This window comes from Gadus chalcogrammus, chromosome 20 (genome assembly GCF_026213295.1).
Source record: "Gadus chalcogrammus isolate NIFS_2021 chromosome 20, NIFS_Gcha_1.0, whole genome shotgun sequence".
NCBI classification, from domain to species: Eukaryota; Metazoa; Chordata; class Actinopteri; order Gadiformes; family Gadidae; genus Gadus; species Gadus chalcogrammus.
The window spans coordinates 8,493,843-8,518,493 of NC_079431.1; the positions used below are offsets into that span (position 1 = coordinate 8,493,843).

Below are 24,651 nucleotides of genomic sequence, written 5' to 3' on the forward strand. Positions count from 1 at the left end.
CCTTTTATTACTTCTTGCCTCTACCAATATCCCTTTCCTCTGCTTGCTCCACGAGGACACTTAGCTCTTCTTCTTTAAATGTTTAATTGACTGAGACAGGATCCATATCCCGTCTATTACTAAACCACCCGTTGCCTAGCCCCTCCTCCCCCTCCCCTTCTTCCACTCTTGTCCTCGTCTAAAAATAAATCTTTTCTCCTCTCTCTCTTCGTGTGTGTGTGTGTGTGTGTGTGTGTGTGTGTGTGTGTGTGTGTGTGTGTGTGTGTGTGTGTGTGTGTGTGTGTGTGTGTGTGTGTGTGTGTGTGTGTGTGTGTGTGTGTGTGTGTGTGTGTGTGTGTGTGTTCTCTCAGCCGGTCCGGTCCTTCCAGCCCTCCACTCAGCCTGTCCAGTACTCGACGGTCTCTTACACACCGCAGCTCCTCTCCGTCTCCCCTAACCAACCATACACTGTGGTACCTGCCTTTCTTCTCTCTTCTCTCCCCTCATTCCACTGTGGTGCCCCCCCCCCCCCCCTCCCACACACACACACACTTCTGGTCCCTCCTTGTCTTTGTCTTCTTATCTTCCTGTGGTCGAGTGTCCCTCACTTGGTGTTTTCACAGGGTCCTTCGGTAGTCATCGTGAAAAACCGAACTGTTTTTTTGGGAGGGCAGGGGGAATATTCAAAGAGATGCCTAAAGAAGGAGGCTGGAATATTTATTATCATGGTGAAATACACCATAATATCATTCATGGATGACATTCAGTCTAATGTGGGAGTTAGGTTCTCTAGTGTTTGGTATTTTTTTTGACTAAAGATTAGAGCAGTAGCTGAGTATCTAGTCCTGCCAGACTGCATAACGGCATCTCCTAGTGATGCACTGTGAGTCGACACGACGCTAATGGAGGAAGATATCCAGTTCTTTAACCATATTCCCCCTGTCCCATTAAGCGCGCGCTTCGCGTCTCTCTCGGCGTCGGTTGTCATTCATGAAGCGTGATCAATGCTTTCTCATCGTGTCTGAAGACGTATCAAGAGGCTGTCTTTGTTTGTAGCGAGTGTGTATCCCGCGGTGCCCGGGCCCAAGAGGGGGCTCGCTTCCCAGGCACTGCTCCCCGCCAACTGGGATCGGGCTGTATAATTTGACATGGATTATGATGGATGACTCGTAACTGGAAAACCAGGGGCGGTAGGCAGGGTGTACTCGCTGGCAAAAACAAACACGAGAAATTGATGTGTTGGGTGTCTGTCAGCGGATCATTAAATCCATTATATGTATATCAGTATAAATTTTGGAAACGTGATGAAATTTTGATTGAGACAGATTTGATTTAGATTTCTTTTTTTTTATGGAGTTTTTAAATTCACCCACGTCTCATCTACATAGTTTGCATTTTATGAGGCTTTTTAAAAGCAGATGAAGAGTTGAGCGTCGACGTTGACGTGGTCGAGCTGAGCTGTCGATACATGAGTAATGGCGTCATTATGAATGGGCTGGGCTGCCCTTTACCCGCCTGATGACAGTCTGCCACACCGCCGACCTGCCGTCCCAGTGAAATCCCCTTGAACCGCTGATGAGGGTTTTAAATTTGTAGAAGGCACTTATGAATAATTAATCCGGCGGCAGATGTTAAATTGAATATTTCTCTGAATAGAATCGCTGATATTCCCAAAGCGGCCCATCGCCGTTCCCCGGTGACGAACGTAAACCACGTTGTAAAAATACCCCCCCCCCCCCCCCCCCCCCCCGTTATCCCTTCAGAGGGGAAATCATTTATTCAAATCGTTCAGCTGTTGCAGCAACGCCAGCATGTCATTGGGTCCTTTCTGACGCACGCGCTTGTTGTTCCTCTGCCCTCCCTCTCCCTCTCTCCGGGGCCCCGCAGCAAGACAACCTGGGGCCCCAGTTCAGCCACATGGGACTGGGCCGCCAGCCGTCGAGTGAGAGCCGGGAGGCACACACTGCCATGTACCCCACCTCCGTGGTGCTCCAGGCCCCCCCGCAGCAGCAGCAGCAGCAGCAGCCGCCGGCAGGCTACATGGTGGCCCCGCCCCCAGGACAGTCTGTGGCGGGCCCCGCCTACTCCAACGCCGCCCCCCAAGCCGTCAACCAGCCCTCCATGCAGCAGCAGCAAGCGTACATGCAACAACCCATGCAGCAGGTAGGAACGTCGTCTGTCCCCACCCCCCCCGTAACCATGACGACTTGACAATAGCATAACCATTAGCCGTCCTCGTCGTGTCATGTTTTACTTTTTTCTATTGTTTGTTCTGTTTGTCTGCCGTTGCTCTTCAGCGGAACACCACGATTTCCGTACGCATCCGTGAAATGTTCTGCGGTTAAGGGGTGCTTGATGCTTGTTTTGTTTCCTTTAATCCGCGCCAATGGATTTTTGTGGGAGTTTTGAGCAGTTAACACAAAAGCCCTAATCTGCTGCGCATCTGAAATGCTTGTTGCGACGCTAAATCGGGTCTCTCTATTTCACGAGCCATTGGTTCAATAAAATAAGTAATTGCCAATCTTGCCTATGAAAACTTAATGCGGGGGTACCTGCGTTAGGATAATAGACCAGATTAAGTAACGCACCATCTTTTTCGCTTGTCGTCGAGTTGGCGACCCACGGATCTTAAAAAAGTACTTATTGTATTCCCCTCCCTAATTGGAGAAATAACAAAACGCAAAAGCGAGGAGGCCTTATCGCACTTTACCACAGAGTAGGGGGGCGGGGGGGGGGGGTCTGGCGGGGCTCTGCTGACATCGGAGCGTCCCATGTAGGCTTGGACCGGTGCCCCTGCTCACACCCCCCTCCTTGTCTCCTCAGATGCCGGCCTGCTACTGTGCGCCTGGGCAGTACCCTCTTTCCAGCCAGCCGTACCGGCCGGTGGGCACGGTCCAGTACAGCGGCCCCCACAGCCAGACCATCAACCCCTCCCAGCAGACAGGTAATTACCCCGGGGGAAGTAATCTGAGACACCCAGACTCCCCCCCCAGAGTCTTTAAATGGGTGTTTAATTTCTTTCCTTGGCGGGGAGCCATTTGTCTATTTCCCTGACCTTGTGTGCCACATTAGCTTTTTCCTGGGTTAACGTCGTCCGTAGCCCTTATTTTTCCTCCGGTTATTGTTCATTGTTTGTGTTGTTCTCCCTCCCCGCCGTCCTCTCCCTGTGAGGTGTTTACCTTGTGGTGTTGTCTGTTCTTCTTTGTTTGTTTGTTTGGGAGGCTCTCATCAGCCCCGTGTTTGCTCCGGTTATGTGTCCCCGTGGCAGCCCCACAATGGACCCCTCTCAGGCACTGCGGCGGGGGCCCCAGCCTCCCCCCCCCCCCCCCCCCCCCCCCCTCTGGCGGGGGCGGAGACGTGGTGCACGGGGCTAATTACACCGGCGCCGCACTGGCTTTTTCTTTCCGTGCCATTATCTTGCCTCCTTGTCTGACACGAGGGTCATTGTTTCCTCCCTAGCGCTGCTCTTTACTCTGGGAGGATGGTTATGCGGTTCGTGTGCGGGGGGGGGGGGGGGGGGGGTACGGGGACGAAAGTGTTTTCGGTGCTTTTTATTTGGGAGAAACGAGATGCGAGGTGTGGGGTCTTTTGTCTTTCCCAAGCTGCCCTGTGAGTGTTTTCAGGAGGTCCACGCGGGGTGCTGGTTCTGCCGGTGTCGGGGCGTTGAGTGTCTGGGGACGGGGCCGGGGCGCTGTCTGAGAGGCCCTATGATTCTCACAGTGAACCGGTCTCTTTTCCTGCCCCTCCTTCCTCCTCCTCCTCCTCCTCCTCCTCCTGCTGCTCCTCCTCCTCTTCTTCTCCTGGACGGCAGAAGATCCGGCGCCAAGCGCTCTCCCGTCTCGCACCCAAACTGTTTTGCGTAATTTCCAATTTTTTCCGTCTCCCGTCAGTTAAAAAAACGATGTTTGTGTGCACGCGCGTTTGCTCTCATTTCCAAACGCTTGGCGTTATGATGCATGGTTGTAATAAAGGAGTCGCTCACCCTTGCCTAAACATCCTGATTTACTAATGGATCTTCACGGGTTTGAGTACAGCATGTTTTGCTGCACTGTCTTTTGGGGGCTAGGCTTCTCACTGAGCAGGACGTTGTGTTGCTTTGTAGAAGAGCGCCATGCATGGGTTTTGTGTCGACGGACACTAATAATATGATGGGGAGGTGGGGTGGTAGAGATGACCATCTGATGCTTCACAACGCTCCCTGGAACCCTCTTTGAGCACCTGGTCAGATGGGTTGTGAACTGATGGATACAATTGTCAAGTGGGTCTGACCAAGGTTGGATTTCTTTTTTGTCTCACCGCTCAATAAACCGCTGAGAGAATGTTTAATTCTAAATAGGATTTGTGCTGGGTCCCTAAATGAAAGCGAGACAACGGGGCCCTAAAAATAGCCTCGGCCGGCCTCCTCTTCGCCCTGCTGGGGCCTCCCGGTCCCTTTGTCCCACTTCCCGTCTCATCTCGGCTGAATTGATTGCCGTCGCTCTCACCCAAAGCTGGGAGAAAATTGAAAATTGCCCACCAAACCCCCAGCCTGCACATGGCTGCTATCGGCTTGATTTTATTATTGTTATTATTTATTTATTTTCACTTGTCTGTGCTGTTTCCCATCTGCAGTGAAGGGAGAGATATTATTCCATGTGTTTGTGTACGTATTGAATTTTTCCCCTCGCCGGTAGCACTTCTGTCGGTGCACACGCTGCCCGCTGCCTTTGACACTGATACGTCGGCAATAGAAAGATGAAAAGCAAGAAAACGTGTCGAACCCAACCGGTCCAAGGATCTTTATAATGTGATTTCATGTTATTGGTTTTCTCGTGTACCTTTTTTTTTTTTCTTCTTTTTTTCAATGTTTTGTAGGAATAATACTTTGATGGTAGACTGCGTTCATCAAAACCCTATCATCGCTGGTTCCCTATATTGCGCTCGGCAGTCACAATCTGTCTGCTTGTTTAAACGTTGTGCTGAAGCTCAGACGTGTCTTTTCCCTTGCCCGTTCCCTTCCAGGTTACCAAACTGTGATGCCAAGCCAAGCGCAGAGCTACCCACAGAGTATGATGGCTGTACAACAGCCACAGGGTCAAAACATGGTCAGCGGCCAGCACAGCAATATGGGAAATCAGATGCAAAGCATGATGGTCCAGTTTCCCATGCAGTCTTATCAGGTGCGTGTTCCCTTACAAACGAGAAGGGTTTTTGTGTGCTTTTTTTGTGGCGTTCCCGTCCTTAAAAGGAAACGATCATCAAGATATGCTGCTCGAGCCTGATTAGTTTGACCTCATTTGAATCCAGCACAGTCTTGGGAATTCAGGAATGCTTTTGATTTTCCTCATTAAAAATAAAAGCACTCGTACAGTTAGCTTGTTGTAATTTTCCCGTCTGTAAAAATACGTGTAAAGGCAAAACCTATCCCCAGGCTATAACTGTGCGTGTGTGTGTGTGTGTGTGTGTGTGTGTGTGTGTGTGTGTGTTTGGCAGGTGTCCATGCCCCAGGGGTCCCAGGCTGTGCCCCAGCAGTCCTACCAGCAGCCCATCCTCATCCCCAGCCAGTCCAACCAGGGTCCCATGCCTGGCTCGGGTGTCCAGGTGTTCTACAGTGTTTTAACGCCCAGCCAACAGAACTCAATGGGGTACGCCGCCGCCGCCCATAAGACGCTAGAGACGGGGTTGTGACCAACTGAGCTCCCTGCACAGGATGTGCTGATCGTAGCTCGTACCGACAGCCTACACGGACAGACTGAGCCCCCTCCCACACAATGCGCCACCATGATTATAAGCAACTCAATCTGTGATGTTTCATCAAATCCACGGCACAATCTTTACCCATGGTTCACCCGTAGCCTTAATAACTCTTGCTTTGCTTCCTTGTCTACTCGTAGCTATTTAATATCGCCTCTTGTCCGGTCAAACAGAAAACATGCAGGTTTCAGAACAGGCTGCTACGCAAAATATTTAAACCTCCCGTAATATGGCTTAACGGTGAATTAAAATAGTAAAGTACTCCCTTCCGCTGTAGGGTCAGATAAAGGCGCGGCACAAGATAATGGGCGGGCTTCTAACATTTTGACACGCGTTGTGATGCACGGCGAGGACATCGGTTACGTCGGGGGGGGGGGGCCCATCCCGCGCAGGTAGCGCGCTCCGTCAGAACGCCACCGCTCACTCACCGCACCCGTTTGTTCATTCTGTCATCACCAAGCAACGTTTTGAGGCGCCGCAGCTCAACTGCACCCAGCGCCATCTGCTACACTCCCCCCCCTACCTCCCCCCTCCCCCTTTTTTTAGTAGGCCACGCTCTGGATGATTAATAAGAGCAGATATCCAGTGGGTCTTAATATAACCGCCGCGGTCCCGTGTGGCGAGCGGCGCTCTCTGCCTGCCATCCTTCATGCCCGGCCCCGCTGCGCCGACGCGGCGCTATTCCTCAAGGCGCCGCCGCCGCCACGGCGCCTGTCTCCGGCAGCTGCCCGTGGGCCTTTGGGCTGACGCATCACCGTTCACCCGGCTCCCGGTGTCCTTATTAAATCAGCGCCCGGGAGCCTCGCCAAAGCCGCACATCTGAGGAGCGGCGCGGCCGCAATTTGGTTACCGTGGTGATGTGTTATGATAAATGCCCATGGCCGTTGATTTGTTTTGATTTTTGTTGAAAATTGGATCTGCACCCCCCCCACTCACTCCTCCGCCACCCAGAGATTGGCCCCACCGGCACCTGGCGGGGATATTTATCGTGGTTCTCATGCGGTGGGATGACATGGATCGCCTGGGTTCCCCCCCCCCCCCCCCTTCCGCTCAGCTAATTAATCCTGTTTTTATCCCGCTTTATAAGAAGGAGAAAAACAACGCGCCAGTCAAGCTGCTCATGTCTCTCTGTCTCTGTCTCGGTCTCTTCCCCCCCGCTCAGCTCCTCCGTGGGGTTCCTGCCCCCTCCCGGCTCGGAGCAGATGCAGTTCCCGCGAGCCTCGTCGCCCTGCGCCCCCCAGCAGCAGCAGCACCCCACCCAGCAGTGCTCAGGTACCTACCAGCCCCCGCGTGGCCGCTTCCCCCGCCGACGGGCGCGTCCTCTCTCTGACCGGTTCGATGGCGGCCCCGGGCGTGGTCTGGAGTTGCATGTGGTCCGTCATATCGCAAATACACCTCAGTGTTATTTGGGTTCTAAAATATGCTACACCTAAAGAACAGCAGATTATAGAAAAAAGGTTGCTGATCGGATTATGCGCATGCGTGTTTTTTATCGTTTTACTTGTCCAATTGAGATGAGCTTGAGCACATGTCCAATATAAGCCGAGCTAGGTCGATCGGTGATGGTCAATACGTTTCACCCTAACCCTAAGTACCACATGATGGTGAATGCGTGTGGCTTTTGAATTGAATTGGGTTCCACAGGAGGAAATGCAGAAAGTCATCCGTCTTTTCTTCTCCCTCCTTTAATTGTTTTTGTTTGGAACATCTGCATATGTTGTGACTAGCAGCAAAGGATGGGGCATGTTGAGACTAGCAACACCACTGATGAATCCAACATCTACCAAAAGTGCACTGATTATTTAACAGGGAAAGGGGTTGTGTGTGTGCGTGGGCTCGGTTGATGCCCTCTGGCCCCCTTATTAAGCCCCGGCAGTGTCCGCCGTGCTCTCCTCTCCAAAGCAGAAGATCCTCTCCTCCAGCCCTGGAAATTAGATTTCACGAGACAAAAGGAGAGCCTGTCATCAAGAGAAATTACCTCGCACCGAGATTCTCCGGCAAATCAAAATGGATTGACTCCATTCAAAGCTGAAGGGGGCGAGCTAGATTCTCATCTCCAAAGCCAAGCCCAATAATACAAGGTGCAAACAAAAGGAAGGTAGTGATGTAGGCGACTGGCGTCTAGGCGACGTCTAGGCGACTGTGATCCGCTCTCCTTCTTCTGCTGCTTTGCCGCCCCCCCCCCACCCCGACCCCCACCCCCCCAATCCCATTTCGTCTGTGGGTGTGTGTGCGTCAAAGAGGCCTTCAAGGTGCTAATTGAAATTACACTCTCCAGCCCTAACGATCTAATTATTGAACAGATATGGGGTGGTAATTAAAAAGTCATTCCTCTGCAGCTTTCTGCCCGGCCAGGTCCTTATTGAAGGGAACCGCCGGATCTCTGAATTCTAATTTGCTGCTTTTATGCCCCCCCCCCTCTCCTTCTTCGGGAGCTAATTATACCGTGGAGGCAAATGTTCCTTAGCACGCCAAAATTGGATTGCTCTACCCAAGCAGGTGGTCAGAATGTTTTTAACTCTGTGCAGGGATTATCCAGCGGCGGAGTGGGTTTCAAGGCGAACTTCCGTTTTTGAATGTTCACTAACGTTCGCTAACGTTTCGATTCTCCCCGGCCGTCCACCGTTTAGAGCTCCGTGTTGTCACTCACTCTCTGCCACCTCGGCATCGAATCATGCTTGATTGAAACAAAAGCGTAGTTAATTGCTCCACTTTTTGGGGGATTTTCCTTGACTTCCCAGATGATTACTTGACTTGTCTTGGCTCCCGTTTTTTGTTCACGTTTCACTAATTTGAGTCGTCGTGAATTCGACTCTGAACATAAAAGCTGTCTTTCCCGAACGGTCGTCCCATTATTCACACCGGGAACAGAGCAGACGTGTTGGGAATAACGGCTCGAGGGAGCTGCGCCGTCGACACCTTCCTAAAATATTGAAAAAACATTAAATGGTAAAAAGCTCTTTTAGCCCGCTGTTCAAATGGAAGTCGGGTTTAAGTTCTCTGATGTGATTATGTGGTATTTACGCCACGGCTGCCCTTGAAACACAGACGCAGTGTCTGCAGAGGACGCCACCGCGTGACTCGACAAACAGCCGCAGTATAATAACGGGCTCGTACCCTGCCACTGAATGCAATAGCCGGGACCTGACGTCGCAGGTTTCCTGGGGACCGGCTTACGACCTTCAGGCAAAAAGTTTCGAGGCTGTTTTTGGCCTGGTGCCGATCAACATGCTTATCTTTGCGATAAGATGGTGTGCGTTGCTGCAAGCGGCTCGTAGTACATCGACTTACTCCAATCGTTTTGAGATTCAGGCACACTGGCACGTTTTAGTCATCCTTCCTCATTAAATGTGCACGTCATAAACGGACCCAATTAAATATTCCAACGTTGGAAGTGTCTCTTCTATTTGAATATCCGCTGCGAGTGGTCACCCCTCTTCCCAGTCACTCACATTTCCGACGCCCGTGTACATCCGGAGAGCTGTCGCTCCACCCACCCACCTGGCGGCCGCTCACCTGGCGGCGGCGGCGGCGGCGGCGGCGCTATCCGGTTTTAACCCGTGCGGGTGTGCCCCCCCTGCCGACAGGTGTCCCCCCTCCCCCGGGCGGCGGCATGGTGATGATGCAGCTGACGCTCCCCCACGGCCAGCAGCCCCGCCCCCACTCCCCCCCCCAGTGGAAGCACCACAAGTACTACAGTCTGGACCACCAGAGGCTGCCCAAGTCCGCAGAGCTTTCGTCCCTCGACACCTCGCAGGTAAGCCGGCCCCCCGCCCTGGTTTGACCCGCACATTGTCATGCGTGGGTGCAGCCGATGGGTGCGAAGGGGGCACAAACGCGCACACACATATTGCTCTTCATAGCAACAATTTGATGGATGATTTTAGTTTTGATGATAATAATTCATAATTAATAATTATTAATAATAATTATGAATTATTATTAATTAATAATAATAATACGTTTTATTTTAAAAGCGCCTTTCAGGGCACCCAAGGACTCTCTGTAAATGAAGTGCATATGCCCAATAGAATACATTCATAAGGAGAATTCAGAAACGTCACCAAACCAGCTGACCGAGTGTTGAATTTGAACCCCAGAGCAGTCCCCAGCTGGGCAGCCCCGCCACCTCGCCCGCCCAGTCGCCCACGCCCACCCACCTGACCAATGTGAAGAACCTCCGTCCTGGTCTGTCCTCCGCCCCGCTTATGCCTCAGTTCTCCCGACCCTTCCTGCCCGGCCACGGTAAGACCCTTTTTTGTAGGAGTGGGGTAACCTTTATCGAGCATACGTGTGTCCGTGGGTGGTAGCTAAATGTGTCGGGTCTTGGTCTTAGGTGACACGCGGTACCCGCTGCTCGGGCAGCCCCTCCAGTACAACCCACAGATCCGTCCCCCCCTCCTCCACGCGCCCCCGATGATGCCCGGCCACCAGGTAAGCGATCCCAAAGCAGCCGGTTGACTTTGCTCTGTAACCACTGCCAAACGTCCTGCTTCTGATTGGTCCAAATCCTTCCCGTATGTGACTCCGCCCCTTCCTCCCTCTGCCAGGTACCAATGGGAATGAGACATGGCGGTGGGCGCGGGAGGAAGCCGCCAAGGAAAGCTCTGTCCACCGATCTCAGTGTAAGCAAATCCCGTCTCGTGAATTTAAAATGATAATCAAAAAAATCGAAAAGAGGTCATGACGAGTTTATACTACATTGCATTAATATCGTCCTGAAATAATGTATCCTGTTTTTTCGGGGCATAATGATCAAATCCCAAGCGCGATCATCCGTAAAGCTCACCTTGTTACCCGGCGTCCCTCAGACACACCGATGATGGACGATCATTGAGGACAAACGGAAAATTAGCATTGATAGATGGCGGCCCTGTTTTCTGTGTGGCCCTGATGAATGTGGCCCTCTTCTCTGGCCTCCTGCAGTGAGCCGGCGCGTCCTGGAGGTGACCGAGCTGCCGCAAACACCAGGTGGGTGCCTGAGCGAGGGGGACCCCCAGGACCCCCTAGGCCCCGCCCATCGCCACCACCACCACCGCCACCGCCACCACCACCACCGCCACCACCAGGAATGTCGGCAAAGGGGCCGGTGGTGACCAACATAAATCCACCCCTCACGTCTCCCGCAAGTCCCCCGCACTCAGACTCGCTACGAGCAGGGCTCCTGGCCCAGCTGTCGTCGGTCCGGGGTGGACCGGCCCCCAAACACAGGGGGGCGCTGTGGTGGTGGTGGTTGTTGTTGTTGTTGTTGTTGCAGCGGAACGGCAGCGACCATCAACAGACCTCTGGCTTTAAAAACAAACAAACAAACAAACCTTTTTAAGGACAGTCGCGCCCCCTCCCCCTCCCGCCACCCCTCGGCCCATGTCGCGCCCCCCCACCGGTAGCCCGGCTCCGCGGTGGTCCTCCCAGCATCCCTTGCGCTCCTCGTTGGTTTGTCGTAGGACGGGTTTGTTTTTACACTTGATTTGTAGACTCTTTTTTGGGGAATGTTTTGTCTTTGTAGATCTGCGCAAAAATCGGTGGACATGAAAAACACAGCTGAAAATGCACCAATATTCTGTTCCCCGTGCCCCTGCCTCAGCCCCCCAAAAACCCCAAAACATGCCGTTAATATATTTCTAATTGAAATCGCTTTCTGCCCTTGTCGAAGAAAGTAATCGAACATATCAAAAGGCAAGTCTGGTTTTATTTCCCCCTCTCCTTTGTTTTCCTTTTTAAAAATTGTTTTTGTTGCTTTATAAAATTATATTTTTGAATTTGAGCTGATGCTCGGTTCAATGGCGGTGCCTGTGAAACGCCCGTCCTGTTCTGGAGTGTCTCTGCTGCCTCTCTTACACTCTGCTCTCGCTCTCTCTCTAAGCTAAGCTCCACCAAAGCCTTCCCATCTCCCCAAGCCCAAACCCACAGGTGTGTGTGGGGAAGGGGGCAGGGTATCCAAGTATGACCCTCACTCATACATCACAATAACGCCCAGACTCTTGTGGTCAGAACAACGCCACACACACACACACACACACACACACACACACACACACACACACACACACACACCCCCCCCCTCTGCTACACAATGGGTCTACTGTCGTGCCTTCTTTCCCGAGTCTACTGCTTTACTCTCCACATAGACACACACGCAAAGGAAGACACCTGTCTGTGTATGTAAAAGACCCGTTTATTGTAAATAATTTATATAGTAGCTGAAGAATCCAATCACAGGCAACATTATACGTGTTGGTCACAGGCACAGGTGAGAATGACGATGGCTTTTTGGTTTTCTACCTTGCCCTGGTTTTTAATTTAATTAAACAAAGTTCAACACATAGGGAAAGAAAACACTCCACCACCCAATGTTTTATCTTGGCAAACCTCCGCTTTCAAAACTTTCCCATCCACCTATCTCGTCTTTCCCCAGTACAAGGCCAATAGTGTCAAATCTGTCATCAGAAGGTCTTGCATTAAACCTACTGGGTCACTGGAAAATAAAAACATTTGCACATTTATACAACAGAATATATATATATCTATATATATATTTATCTATAGCTATGTATAGCTATAGATGTCTATAAATATAGATATCTCACTTTCTTTTGTTCATTTTGTTTCGCTCAAAGAAAATGTGGATTCTGAAAGGCTCTTCAATGCTGGTGCAAGTCATTTTTATTTCAGTTTGAAAACCAATAAATGTTTACACCAAATTATGTGTTTTTTCCCAGACCAGGAAGGCCTTTCCAAAAGTCTCTCGCGAGAGTTCCAGCTATATTTGTCAAAATCAAGTGCAAAGTTTTCTGTTTGATGTTTATCTGCGATTAAAATGTATTTTCATCAACACAACGAAATATTACCCGCTGAATGTCGGCAGATATGCCAAGTGCTTGGTTTTCTAAAGATGTGTGCATTCGTATGCCAATATGAGGGTCTTGCCTAAATTAGTCGTTACTGTGCACAATTCATCTCAATTTCCGTTTTATGGGGTTATTTGGCTGCTACATTAACCTCCCACCAGCCTAATCTCGTGAAACGGCGAGGTGCCCTCCATGGTAATATTTTTGTCTCCAATACCGGCAAGCAATTTGGCACAAGGAAATCCAGCAGCCCGTGGCCCTCGCGCAGAGCCCGGAGGAGACGGCGCTAGGCAGAAAGTGGTGAAAACGGATCAAATGAGCCTCTCCCCTCGAGGCACGGGCTCGTGTCCGCCCGAGAAGCGAAGGCATTATTCCACCCAGAGCGGGAGATTATTAATGCGTAATTAGGTTAACATCTGGACGGTCACGCGGCTACGCGTCAACCCGGTGCAATTGAGCGACGGGGAAATACCTCTGGTAAATGACCCATGGGTTGTTTGGTTATGGTCATCCATTCAGACTGCCGCTTATTCTATTCTATTCTTCCACTTCACCAAAGGACACCGGACAACACATTAAGCCGTTTGTGCACAGTAAAGTCATTTTTAAAGCGGATATTTTAATATCGAATGTTTCCGTTGATTTAATGGCGATACGGAAATATTTTGGGCTTCATCGGTAAGTAGGCCTAAACACAAAAGCCAGTGCGTGTGGAGGGAACATCTCCAAGCACAATAAGGTAGACGCTGCAATTTGACAACAGCCGATAAATTGCAAGGTGGCCGCCATGTCCCAGAGCACTTTCCTAAGCAGGCCACCTTCCCTACTTTCGCCACCCCGTGACCTGCAGAAGGTCCAACGTCGTCGATCGTCTGAGGCTTGCCTAACCTCTATCTGCGCCCCCCTTCCCGTCTCCATCTGTCTATAATATCGGTATGCTTGCGAGCAGCACTTGCCGAGTTACACATGCTGACAGAAATATGCAGGCGAAATGGTACATGATGGTAATGGAACTCACGGTGCTCAACCACGGCCGATATACATGTTTAGGGCAGCCCAAAGGCATAGGGGTCGGAAACCTGCGTCTGTTCAACCTCTGCAGTGTCTCCAAGTAGCTTCGGAAAAAAAATTAAAATTATTAACTACTTATTTTCAAAGGGAACACGTCATATTGGAGATCAAGGTGATACTGTTACACAAAAATAGAAAAATAAAGTTTTTTAATTTGTTAACTAAAGTAAACGTCATATCCTAGGCAAACACATTTCATAAATGCAGCAAACTATTGGTTATTTTATAGGCTATGTAGTATAAATAAATATAAAACGTTAGATGCTGTGTTATCTTCATTTCAGGGGTCGAATAGGTTTTGTGGCTCCAGACACATTTTATTTGGTGGAAGGAACTAGAAATGGCTCTTTTGATAGTGAAGGTTGCCGACCCCTTGCAAATAGGTGGTCGCCTGGGGCGCCACCTTTAGGTAGACGCTGGTTGCCCTCAAAGGGAAAATACAAAAAATCTGAAACTTTGCCTCGTGGATAGGCTGCCCGCCTACTCCATTGTAATCTGCCCTGGCCTGCACTTGTAGGCCTACTGTGCAAGCTGAAAGTGGGGGAGGAATTAATATGTTGTTCTCTTAAACCAATTATACTTCGGTGGGCCACTTAAGAGAAAGATCCAGCTGGATGAAGATGCCAACCCATAGTCACTGATTATTCTTTAGTCCAGTCAAAACTCCAGTCAACTGTTCACCATCCAACACTCATCATGGCCGATGTCATAAAATGAATTGTGACATCTGGAAAAAAGCTCATTGGCAACCAAAGGATGTTATTAAAAACCTTGTGTGTTCTGAAGTCTTATAGAAGGCTTTCTGGTGGATTTACCTGCAATAAAAGGTGTAGGAATCCTAGTCGCGGTTTCGATTCAACGGAAGATGAGTTCCAATCATTGCAATATATCTGGTATTAATAGTGTTCTAGCTAGCTAATCTATCTGCACATAGCATACTCATAATTTGCCTGCAACTATTGGTCCCAAATATGTTGATGTGTGCTATTCATGATCAAGCTCTAGATTGAGCATGCTATATACCTCTGTGTCCATTTGTCACATGGGGCCTATATTTGACATTAGTTTTGCTTCAATTTCTAAGCCATGAGTTTATACAAGAAAATGGACAATGTCCAGGGTTTCCCGGTTTGTTTCTTGGAAGCTCTACATCTTCTAATGCTTTGCCACCCTTGGATGAAAGTACAAAATATGTGAGTACCATCTGCGAAAACCCTCTAGTCCGTTCTGATCTCAACTTCATTGTCTCTAGCACCAATTTCACTAAGGACGTTATTATCTATCAAATAGGTTGGGCCTTGGGGGAAATGGCCTAACTCTTGGCCTGTTTACAGTACAAAAATACAAGTGGGACTACCAAATAACCGTTTCGGTGTGTATTTGCAGTAATAAAAGGATGGACCATAATATGCCTATTGGCATGGCCTGAACTGCTAGTATGAGCCGCCATCAGAACATTTCTTGTGAAAGAACTCAACCAACTCGGCTTTCTTGACAAAGTAGATATCTGTGGGTAATTACTTTTTATAAACCGTGATTTGAACAATAATGCCTATATGAGGATAATTACTAGACTGATGGCTTTATTATCATCATCCGACTCATCTTTTCCACAAGGATACGAATACGACCACAGCGCCATCTTGTGGCCAGTGAGTAATTTGATATTTATTAACATTATTTACATATCGCAAGTTTAAAGGTCAAGTGTGTAGAATTTAGTAGCAACTAGTAATGAGGTTGAACCAAGTGAAGTCATATACTTTATTGCGATCTGTTATATATATTGATCGTTGAGGCCAATGTTAGTAAAAATATATTAGGGTTAATTTTTTCTAATCTTTATAACAAGTTTTTATGGGCAGGTTTTGCTACTGTGTGCAATGTCACACAAAGACATGATTATAGCTAACATCCTCATTTTCTCAGTACATGCCATCAACCTACCCCATTGTCCTCCATTAATTCTCAACGCTGTGGGTGGGGGGCCACTGACAATTAATCGGATGGTATGTGTACCAAAGTAGCATTTTTAGATTAGTCTCATGAATCCAGATATTGTTTGTTTAGCTCACTCCCAGCCTTTTAATGCGAGGGAGTCCAGAATGTAGCTAGTTAAAGGGTGAAGTGTCATCTCGTATATCCGTAATGTATCCTAGCCCATGAATTGAAGACTGACTGTCTTCTCTGAATGCTTTGTCAGTTTGTATACTTTATGTAGGCTATAGACTGAGCTTGACCCCCTCCTGGCTGTGGCTTGGGATAAACCACGTCACACTAAATACAATGAGTAGACCACAATTTGCAAACTCAGCAATTCTGCCAAAAATTTAATATTTTAGCTGAAACCAATAAATGCTCTTGCTTTCATGTTTAGTGTTGTGATCTAACTTAATCTGAGGCATTTCAATTGCAACATTACATTAGGATATACAGAAAGTGAACCAATTTAAAAGAGGAACATATCTTGAAAAATACAATACAACTGCTATGATTAAAATTTAAAGAATCTACGATTTGAGACAAAACATCCAGGTAATGCTGTTTAGATACATGCATTTTAAAGGCATAGTTCATTCTTTGATTCATGTATTTTGAATTGATTCCTTTCAAGATTATTTGTATTGATTTTATCTTTCTTCCTGCATCTTGGATATGGAGAAATAAGCTGTGCGTATGCATCTTAAAAGAACGACATGACTCAAGAGTTCATTGAAAATACAGGGCACTTTGTTTTCCTCGGGGCTAAATCAGAGCCATACAGTGGTCGTCCATCGTTTAATTTGTAGAAACAACGTTTCCCGCCCGTAGTGCACCATGATGTCCGGCAAAATTTGTGGTAGAAAACCAACAGCTAGAGACAACGCATTCAGAACCCCTCACGCACAGTTTAATTTAGAGCATTTTATACATCTGAGGGTTACTGCTATATTAAATAACACACATCACTCTTCCTTCGGCTGCAAACTTCTTTACGAGTTACTGGCCACTGAAGACCTCCAGAAACTCACACCGTTATTATATAATAAGACCCCCGCTGTCTCGCCCCATAACTCGCTCACTCATACAGACAGACACACACCCCAAGCCCAAAGGAGGTCTAGCTAGATTATTATCTACCCATGCAGGCGACAAGCGGGAGCAGTCATGAACAGGAAAGAGCATAACGGCCAAAACCTGCATAAACATAGCCCTAGAATTCAGCAGAATGCATTAAAAAGTCAGTCGCGCACTTGACAGACCTCCCACGCCTCGTTACTTGGGGGGGGGGGGGGGGGATACAGGAATACAGAGAGGACGGGGGGGGGGATAAGAGACAGGTAGAGAGAGGGAGAAGCCGCTGGGGGGGGCACTACATCTGCTGGGTGGAGTTGCCGTTCCAGGTGTTTGTGTCGTCCTCGCTGTCCTCCTGTGTCCGTAGTCTGTAGATTTTGCCGTCTTTCTTGAACTCCTCTTGCCGCTTCTCATGTGTGCGCTTGCGAAGGGTTTCTCTGTGACGGAATTAATGGATTATTTTGTAAAAAAGGTGCTGTAGGTTAAGAGTTAAGATCAATCATTCAAGACTCATTTGATGGAAATTACAGCAACTATTAGTACTTCTCAATGGCGGGGAAATGTAGGAGCTTTTTTTGTGGTAGTATTTATGTCTCTTTACAAATCTTCCCTAGCACCTTTCTATTTACAAGATCCAACTTCATCTAAAATGAACAATGTTAGCTTTAGATAATTCAATTGATGACAAACGTGTGAGATTCTAGGGTTCGTTCTAAAGAAGCTACTATGATAACGAACATGAGTCAAGAATACAAATACAACCCGACAGCACCATCCTGTGGTTGGCCAGTGTATTACCAAAACATGATCCAACCACCGACAGCTCTCCACTGAAAAACTGGAGTTGTATTTTATGGGGAAAATCATTTTGTTATCCCGTTCAAGTAACTCATTTGTATAGGGGCGATTCGATATTTAGTGAAATTTACCTAAGAGGATGCTAGATTGACACAGAATCAATAGGGGTATAAGATAATCATCAGCGTCTGCAGAACATAACATTGGGTGGCGATAGGCAGAGAACTTCATGGTTAATTAACGACCAACATCCTCTGCCTTGTGCAATGTTGTGTTGAAGTACATCAGGCATGGAAACGCCAGAAAGCAAGAAAATAAAGAAATAAATACTTATAGCCACTGTCCGCCTGTGCAGTCAGGCCATATCTGAAGGTGAGAATCATGTGATGTGCAACATAGTTCTAAATTTTTCAGGTTTAGTCAATTCTTCACTCTTGGTCGAAATTCTGAACCTCAACAAGACAAGAACGCTTATCGCATTGTGTATTTAAGAAACTTTCCATTGGGAAAGATCACCACCACTTGGAAAAAGTGTTAAGGAGGTGGATGCCTGAATGCCCCTCCACTCACCTGTTTGGTTGGCCCCCGGAGGCACCAGGCTGGGCGGGCCCACTGCCGGTGGCCTCCCCGGCCGGAGGGGGTGGGCTTGGGGCGATGAGGCCGCTGATGTACCTCCAGACTGCCAGCAGTGGGGAGAGGATGTGTTCCAGGATGGCCCAGAAGCCGCCTCCTTGGGCCTGGCGCACCATGTTGGACGCCCTGCTCGACTGCTACACGGTGGGGGTGAGACACAGCGGGGCGACATGTTCACTGCCAGGACCTTTCAGAGGAGCCACATCAAGACACGTGCCAGCGATATACCCTGGGTCTCAGACGACCAGCTCTAGAGGGAAACAATCCCGGGGGGTTGTTTCCCCCTTGTGTCGCATGCATGCCTGTACCACAGACATGCGTGCGACACAAAAGGTGGTTGGTGAAATGGACCATGCGTAGGCCGACACGGTTGTTGTTCGAGTTCGCCGGGGCAACTCCCATGCATCCTCGAGTGTGGTCAGAGACGACGGCCATGATACAAGCCGTGCCAAGTCGAAAACAAACACGCAGTGTTTATTTTGTCCGACACAGTTCGGCTTTGAGATGAGTCATTATGCCCCTTTTGCGTGCTGGGAAATTCCGTACACCTTATTTTGTTCACACCTGGAATTACAACCGGCCTCAGGGGCCTGATCATAACAAAACTGCTAGGTGTGTGTTTAGGTGTGTGTGTGTGTGTGTGAACAATCGACTTCACACTCGTGACTCAGTGGGATCTAAACAGCATTGAGGATCAATAATGGGAGGTTCCTGAGGGCCTGGCCATGTGACAAGCCGGGCACAAACAAGTGACCTGACGACAATTCCACGAGGAAAAAAACGAATAAGACAAATGCTGCACCAAGATACAACTGAACCGTTCACGTGGATTGGTATAAGATGGTGGTGGTGCACTCACTGGGAGCAGCACTACAGAGGCACTGGGGGCCAGCTCCAGCTCCAGCAGGCTCTTGTTGAGGTCCTCGCTGGTAAACTCGCGGCGTGGGAACATGGTCGCCATGGAGAAGTTACCGTAGCGATGGCCCGTCTCCTGAGGAGAAACAAAACGAAGGGGAAGCGTGTCAAGACGCCACTGACAGGTGCTGGAGAGCCGCCCACGTGACATGAACAGTGAGGCGGCTGCATGAGAACTCTTTAAGGAGGCCTCGACCCAGAACAATAAACCACTAGGTAGCATGTCTCCTCACGGCCGCCCTTCTTATTATGAGCTGAGGACTTGCCCTTAAGAAGGAACTATGCCTTATCCCGGTGAGGAATGCAGTGAACAACCACATTATTATTGATTTAAATGGCGGTGAAGGTTGTTGGTGCATGTCAGATGCACTGTTTTGGGGAATTAGGAGGGTTTATTGGAAGAGCCAGAACACTGCGTGCTGCCAGGGACACTTTGCCCAAGGCCAGTATACAGGATAAGATACAAATGGAAGACAATTTAACTAGATGTGTGGTTCCCTCCACCGTCGGTAAAGGAGAAACAGTGTCAAGCTGTTTATATGTGTTACAGCGCCCTGTTTTTCAGCTGTCCAACACCCTCACTGATGACTGGACTGGACGAGGAGCAGATTACTTCTGTTCGGTCACAATTCAGGCAATTCGAAGGTGCGACCACCTTCGAATTGACACATAACGTAGAAAACAGTTTTGCCTTCAGATGAACAAATACAACAGAACCAAACTAGTATAACCAAGAACCAATACTATATTTTTTTTGTCCGTCTAAACGGTGACCTGGCAAAATTTCTAAAACAGTTGAATGCTCTACGAGAGTTCTTGCAAGCTTTCATTTTGCATAGGTGGGCTGTGTGCCGGATTGGCCCTCTGACCTGGACCGCAAACTCCCGGGCGTCTAGCAGCAGGCTCTCTGCAGGAAACTGATTGGTGAAGAAGGAGCCGTCCGGCAGACGGAACTGTATCCTCGCTATGGCACTGTGAACGAACACGCACTCACATTTAAGGAACTTACACTTCTTCTCATTTCGACAATTAAACGATTTAAATAACCGACTTGTGCAAACGGATAAATCTGTGCACTTTGTGCCGTGTTGTCCATTGATGTGAATTAAAAAACAGAGGTCATGCTAGTGTAAAGGACCAAAAAAAAAAAAAACACATCTTGCAGCACATTTAATGAGAACCCCTGCGGCTCACCTCCGCTCCCGGACTGCAGCATCCTTCTTCGCCTCCTGCTCCACCTGCCTGGCCTGCAGCGCCGCCTGCCTGGCGGCCTCCACCTCGTCCTGGTTCTTGGCGTAGCGGGCCGCTCTGTCTGCCCGGTCCTGTGGACAACGCGCATGAATGACCCGAGCTTATGCTGCGTCAAGACCCAAACCGAGAGGGGGCTTCTGCCGTGACAACCGGCAAGGTGAGAAAGAGTTCCATTTTGTCCAAAAATAACTAGTAAGACTTTAAAAATGGTCTTGCAACCCAAAGTCACCGTTATATTGTCTGTCAAATGTGCAATAGCCGCGCTTATTGGTCGGCCTACACCATAGGTAACAAAGAGTAAGGAAGCGAGTGAGAGAAAAAGAGATACCGTGTGTGTGTGTGCGCGCGTTACCAAGGCGATCTGCTGCTTCACGCGGTCCCTGGCGGCCTTCTCCTCCGCCTTCTCCCTGTTCCTCTCGTCCATGATGCGGCGGGTCTTGTCGTCCTCCTGCTGCTTCTTGAAGTCCAGCATCTCCTTGCCCTGCTTCCTCCGCCCCATCTCCCTACGGACCTCCTCCTGGGGGGACACAACGCTCGCGGCCGTCACGTGACCGCACCCGCTCACCTCGTTCCCTTCCTTGTCCTGGCCCTCGCTTTGCATGGTGAGCATATCAGTATGAGCCTTAACCACCGAATACAAGGGTTAGGAAAATTAAGCTACTTTCTGTAAAAAAGTTCGGTGAAAATAAGAATGATCATATCCACATTACAAATATGAACTATACAGTCTCTCGAAGTGTCATAAATGTATTGCTATTTAGTTTAGGTTCAACAATATTGTGATAATGGATTGTGACTAGTTTGACGGTTATAAAGGGTGCTCATGAACTTATGACGTCTGTCAGAGGGGTACTCGTCTTGGCCAACAGAAAAGGTTTGTCAATACTTGCACAGTAAATAAAATGACAAAACGCGTACCTCTTCCTCTCCCTTCTTTTTCTGCTCTCGTCTGTCCTCCAGTTTCTTTGTCAACCTGAGCAGTAGAAACACAACACACAAAGCTTTCTACTGTAGTTTGCGAGGATTAAAACAATCATTTGATTGCATCCGTCAGCTATTAGAGTGAAATGCTCCTGTGAAATGAGGGAAATGCGGTTGCACCTGCCTTATTAGACCATTTACATTTTGACCAATGCCAGTTCATTTCTTACCAACCAGGGCCTCTTCTCCCTGATTGAGGACATCTATTTTGCCTGCAAATCATGAGTGCATAAAGTCATCACAGTTTTCCCACTGACTTCCCACTGACTTCCCACTGACTTCCCACTGACTTCCCACTGACGTTGGGAGGGAGGGAGCAGGACAGGGGGTTAGTTTATAAACAAATACTGTTCTCCGTCTTCATAACCCTCATCCAATCTTACCAACAGCAGCTTTAATCGTAATCCGCCACAGTTCATACATGAGCGTATGCACGTGTCCACAGTCCTACCTGTCCACCTTGGTGTCGAGGTTCTCCTGGGGCTGAGAGCTGTGCGCGGCCTCGTCTGACGATGAGCTCTTCTCCTCCCCGGGGGTGGCCGCCTCCGAATGGGAGCCGGCTCCTCCCGCTTGCCTGGAGAGAGGTTCTGGGCAGAATGAAGCGAGTTTATCCACACAAATGCGGAGGCTAAAATCGGCAATGTATCAAAGACAAACCGCATTGATGGTGCAGCATGGTTTAAAAAGGTTGGGAAAAGAATTGAATAGATCAATAAAACAAAAAAAGAATAAGTCTACTCCAGAGTGGGGCTTTTAAGCTTACTGAATAGCATTAAGGCTTTCCTTGATGAGGAGTTTCTATGTTTTACAACACAGAGCATAAGGTACGCTACAGAGATACAAATATGTAAAGATTCAAATAATTTTAAAATGTGTAGGAAATATAACATTATCCGTCAAGTATGTCCTTTTAAATGTCCACTCATGCCACTCATTGGGGATGGCTTTCGCTACTCCTGGAGCTGTAGTAAGCTGGCTCTCCCAGCCCCAGATGTTTGTGTTCCCCTCGTCACTGACCTTCTGAAGGGCCTGCGGCTGTGGCATTAGATGGCAGGGGTGTGCTCCTTCCAGCCTCTGGAGGAGAAGCAGCAGGGTCTTCTGCTGCTGCAGGTGCCAGGATGGGTTCTGGCACTACGCAGGCGGACATTGTGGTCTCCATGGGAACCACTGGCATTGCCGCTCCACCGCTGCTAATCTGCTCAAGGTGCATCTGACCGAAGAGACCGAGGCGGGGAATTAATGAACAGTTAAAGGCAAATTCGGGCTTGGTTAGTGTGCCATAAACATCTCTGAACAAAAAGCAATTCATAGTGAGACAAAACATCAAGATATGTGACCTCTCTTTGTCAATGATGATGGGTGTTTTCGTCCCAACCAGCACCAGGATAGTATATTTTCTATATTTTGCTACCTTTGCAACTCCCCTTACCTGTTGGACTTTGGTAATCCTCTTGAGGAGATCCTCTGCGGACACACTGCCAGCGACGACCTCCAGAGGAATCCCGTTCTCCCCGATGAAGAAGCTTGATGGTACGCACACCACAGGGTCTTCAATGATGTTAAGGCACAACCTTGCATCAGAGCTCCCCATTAGCAGGGTTTGAACTACACTAGTGTGTGGGGCAGTGGAAGCTTCTCTTTTTTGTGTCAAATTGAAACACAAGTTGATAAGACACATAGATGAATACACTTTTAGGATTATAAGCGATCATGTTGCGTCACCCATCTGACATACCAGGAGCAGGCCTGGCATGCCTGCTCTCTGGGGAAAGCATTATTAGCAATATAATTCTGGTTGGGAAACCCAACAGAAGGATACAGATCTGGGAGAATTGTGTGCATGTCTCACTGCAAAAGACAAAGCAGAGTCAGAAAGTCAAAGTTGCATACATTTTTGTTCAAGTTATATTCAGATTTAACTGCTGTATTGGTCAAATACTTTGAACACATAAAAACAATCAAACAACTAGTGTCAATACATTCTGAATGTTGAAACGTTAATGTTTTCTCAGAAATATACAGCATTGTAATGTTTGTGGGTTTACCGTCTATTACAATATCAACCGCTCTTTATACCTCATGAGGCAAATGTGCATACTCTACTCATCCTGAAGTGCTAATTTACATTCAGTTAACAGTCCTGAAGGAAGTATTCACTGGAGACTGCATGCAGCAAGTCTTCATGTGATTCTTTCACATGTACTTCCATACCTCTTTGCATCCACTTTTATTGCCACACAGCAATTATGTGCCGCTTCTGACACTTTGTCTTCCTCCCAGCTCGATTGCAACTGCGCGGACTGCTCATCTTCGCCTTTTGGAGGTGTGAGGAATTCCGAGAAGCAATTGTGTTATCATATTGTCTCCATACCAACTCCACTAAGGTTAGACCACCACAATTATATGGCATTGCATTTTTGAGATTGTATGTTTACAGACGGATAGAAATGAGAGAGTGGGATGAATGCCGATGGTATTATTGCTGGCTGATATTATTGTTCGTGTGTGGAAAAAGCTGGTTAATGAAAGATCGGAAATGGTCAAATCCAACTACATAATAGAGGGTCGCCCCGTTCATGACGTGGATGTACAAGTCATGCACGGGTCTACCGGGGATATAAGCCAAGAAATTACAGGACCATGACTCTAAAGCCAAACTCCATTGATATTTAAAGTTTCGTTCCTATCATTTCTGGATGACACTGCTCTGTGTAACAGTGTAGTCATAGGAAGCAAACGCATAGCTTGGGAACTCGTTGATGTCTTATATTCTATAACGCAAGCAACAATAGCACGCCAGTTGTCATTTCTTTAAAGTGTTTGTGTATTAAAGGGTGACAGCTGGTAAACATCGTTAATCTGTGTGCTGCGCTGGACACTATAGCTAGCTAGAACATCTAGAAACATACCTGTGATCACAACGACAAACACCAAACTCTGTTGTTTGGCGGAGGCAATGGCAGCAGGAATGGAGCCTTCAAACCAACGCATATTTGTAGAATATGTTGTCTCTTTCTGTGTCTTTAACCCCACTGACTAGTTACATTAATCTTAAAAACCAAGTCAAAGTTACTGACGCTAACCGAGAACATACAGCTAACATCTACTCCGCAGTATATATAGGACTTCCGGTATATGCTGGTTTCAAAATTAAAAGCTCAAACGTATTCCCATAAATGTTGTGTCCATTGAACTGCAATCAGGTAACACAAATATGACAAATACATTAAGACTCCAAAGTAAAAAATTGTAAACCCTTAATTATGATGATTGATTATCATTATTAACAGCTTCTCTCCGCCTTCAAACAATAAATATTATCATAATTCTAGCGTGTTATATTCCCACAAAATCTCCATCGGTTTATTCATTCCGAGGTTTATCAGCT

General features: G+C 48.1%; 2 protein-coding genes across 2 annotated transcripts in view; one reads left to right on the forward strand and one right to left on the reverse strand.

Moving 5' to 3' along the window:
* Window positions 1-16,855, forward strand: part of LOC130373750 (R3H domain-containing protein 1-like) — a gene marked incomplete at its 5' end in the record, with an annotated part of 29,826 nt that extends 12,971 nt beyond the window's left edge. The window contains 10 exons of the mRNA XM_056580373.1: window positions 1,867-2,142; window positions 2,803-2,923; window positions 4,981-5,138; window positions 5,452-5,603; window positions 6,875-6,984; window positions 9,300-9,469; window positions 9,813-9,957; window positions 10,049-10,146; window positions 10,263-10,337; window positions 10,639-16,855. Coding sequence (XP_056436348.1) covers window positions 1,867-2,142; window positions 2,803-2,923; window positions 4,981-5,138; window positions 5,452-5,603; window positions 6,875-6,984; window positions 9,300-9,469; window positions 9,813-9,957; window positions 10,049-10,146; window positions 10,263-10,337; window positions 10,639-10,641 — 1,308 coding nt within the window. The remainder of the gene's footprint in view (window positions 1-1,866; window positions 2,143-2,802; window positions 2,924-4,980; window positions 5,139-5,451; window positions 5,604-6,874; window positions 6,985-9,299; window positions 9,470-9,812; window positions 9,958-10,048; window positions 10,147-10,262; window positions 10,338-10,638) is intronic.
* ubxn4 (UBX domain protein 4) lies at window positions 15,389-24,445 on the reverse strand. Its single transcript, XM_056580497.1, has 13 exons — window positions 24,173-24,445; window positions 23,475-23,577; window positions 23,083-23,111; window positions 22,693-22,811; window positions 22,281-22,473; window positions 21,715-21,850; window positions 21,201-21,255; window positions 20,635-20,799; window positions 20,226-20,353; window positions 19,901-20,003; window positions 18,976-19,107; window positions 18,054-18,253; window positions 15,389-17,122 (listed from the first exon to the last, which is right to left on the reverse strand). The coding sequence occupies exons 1-13, from the start codon at window positions 24,252-24,254 to the stop codon at window positions 16,984-16,986; spliced, it is 1,584 nt and encodes a 527-aa protein (XP_056436472.1). The 5' UTR covers window positions 24,255-24,445; the 3' UTR covers window positions 15,389-16,983.
* Window positions 24,446-24,651: the final 206 nt, after the last annotated feature.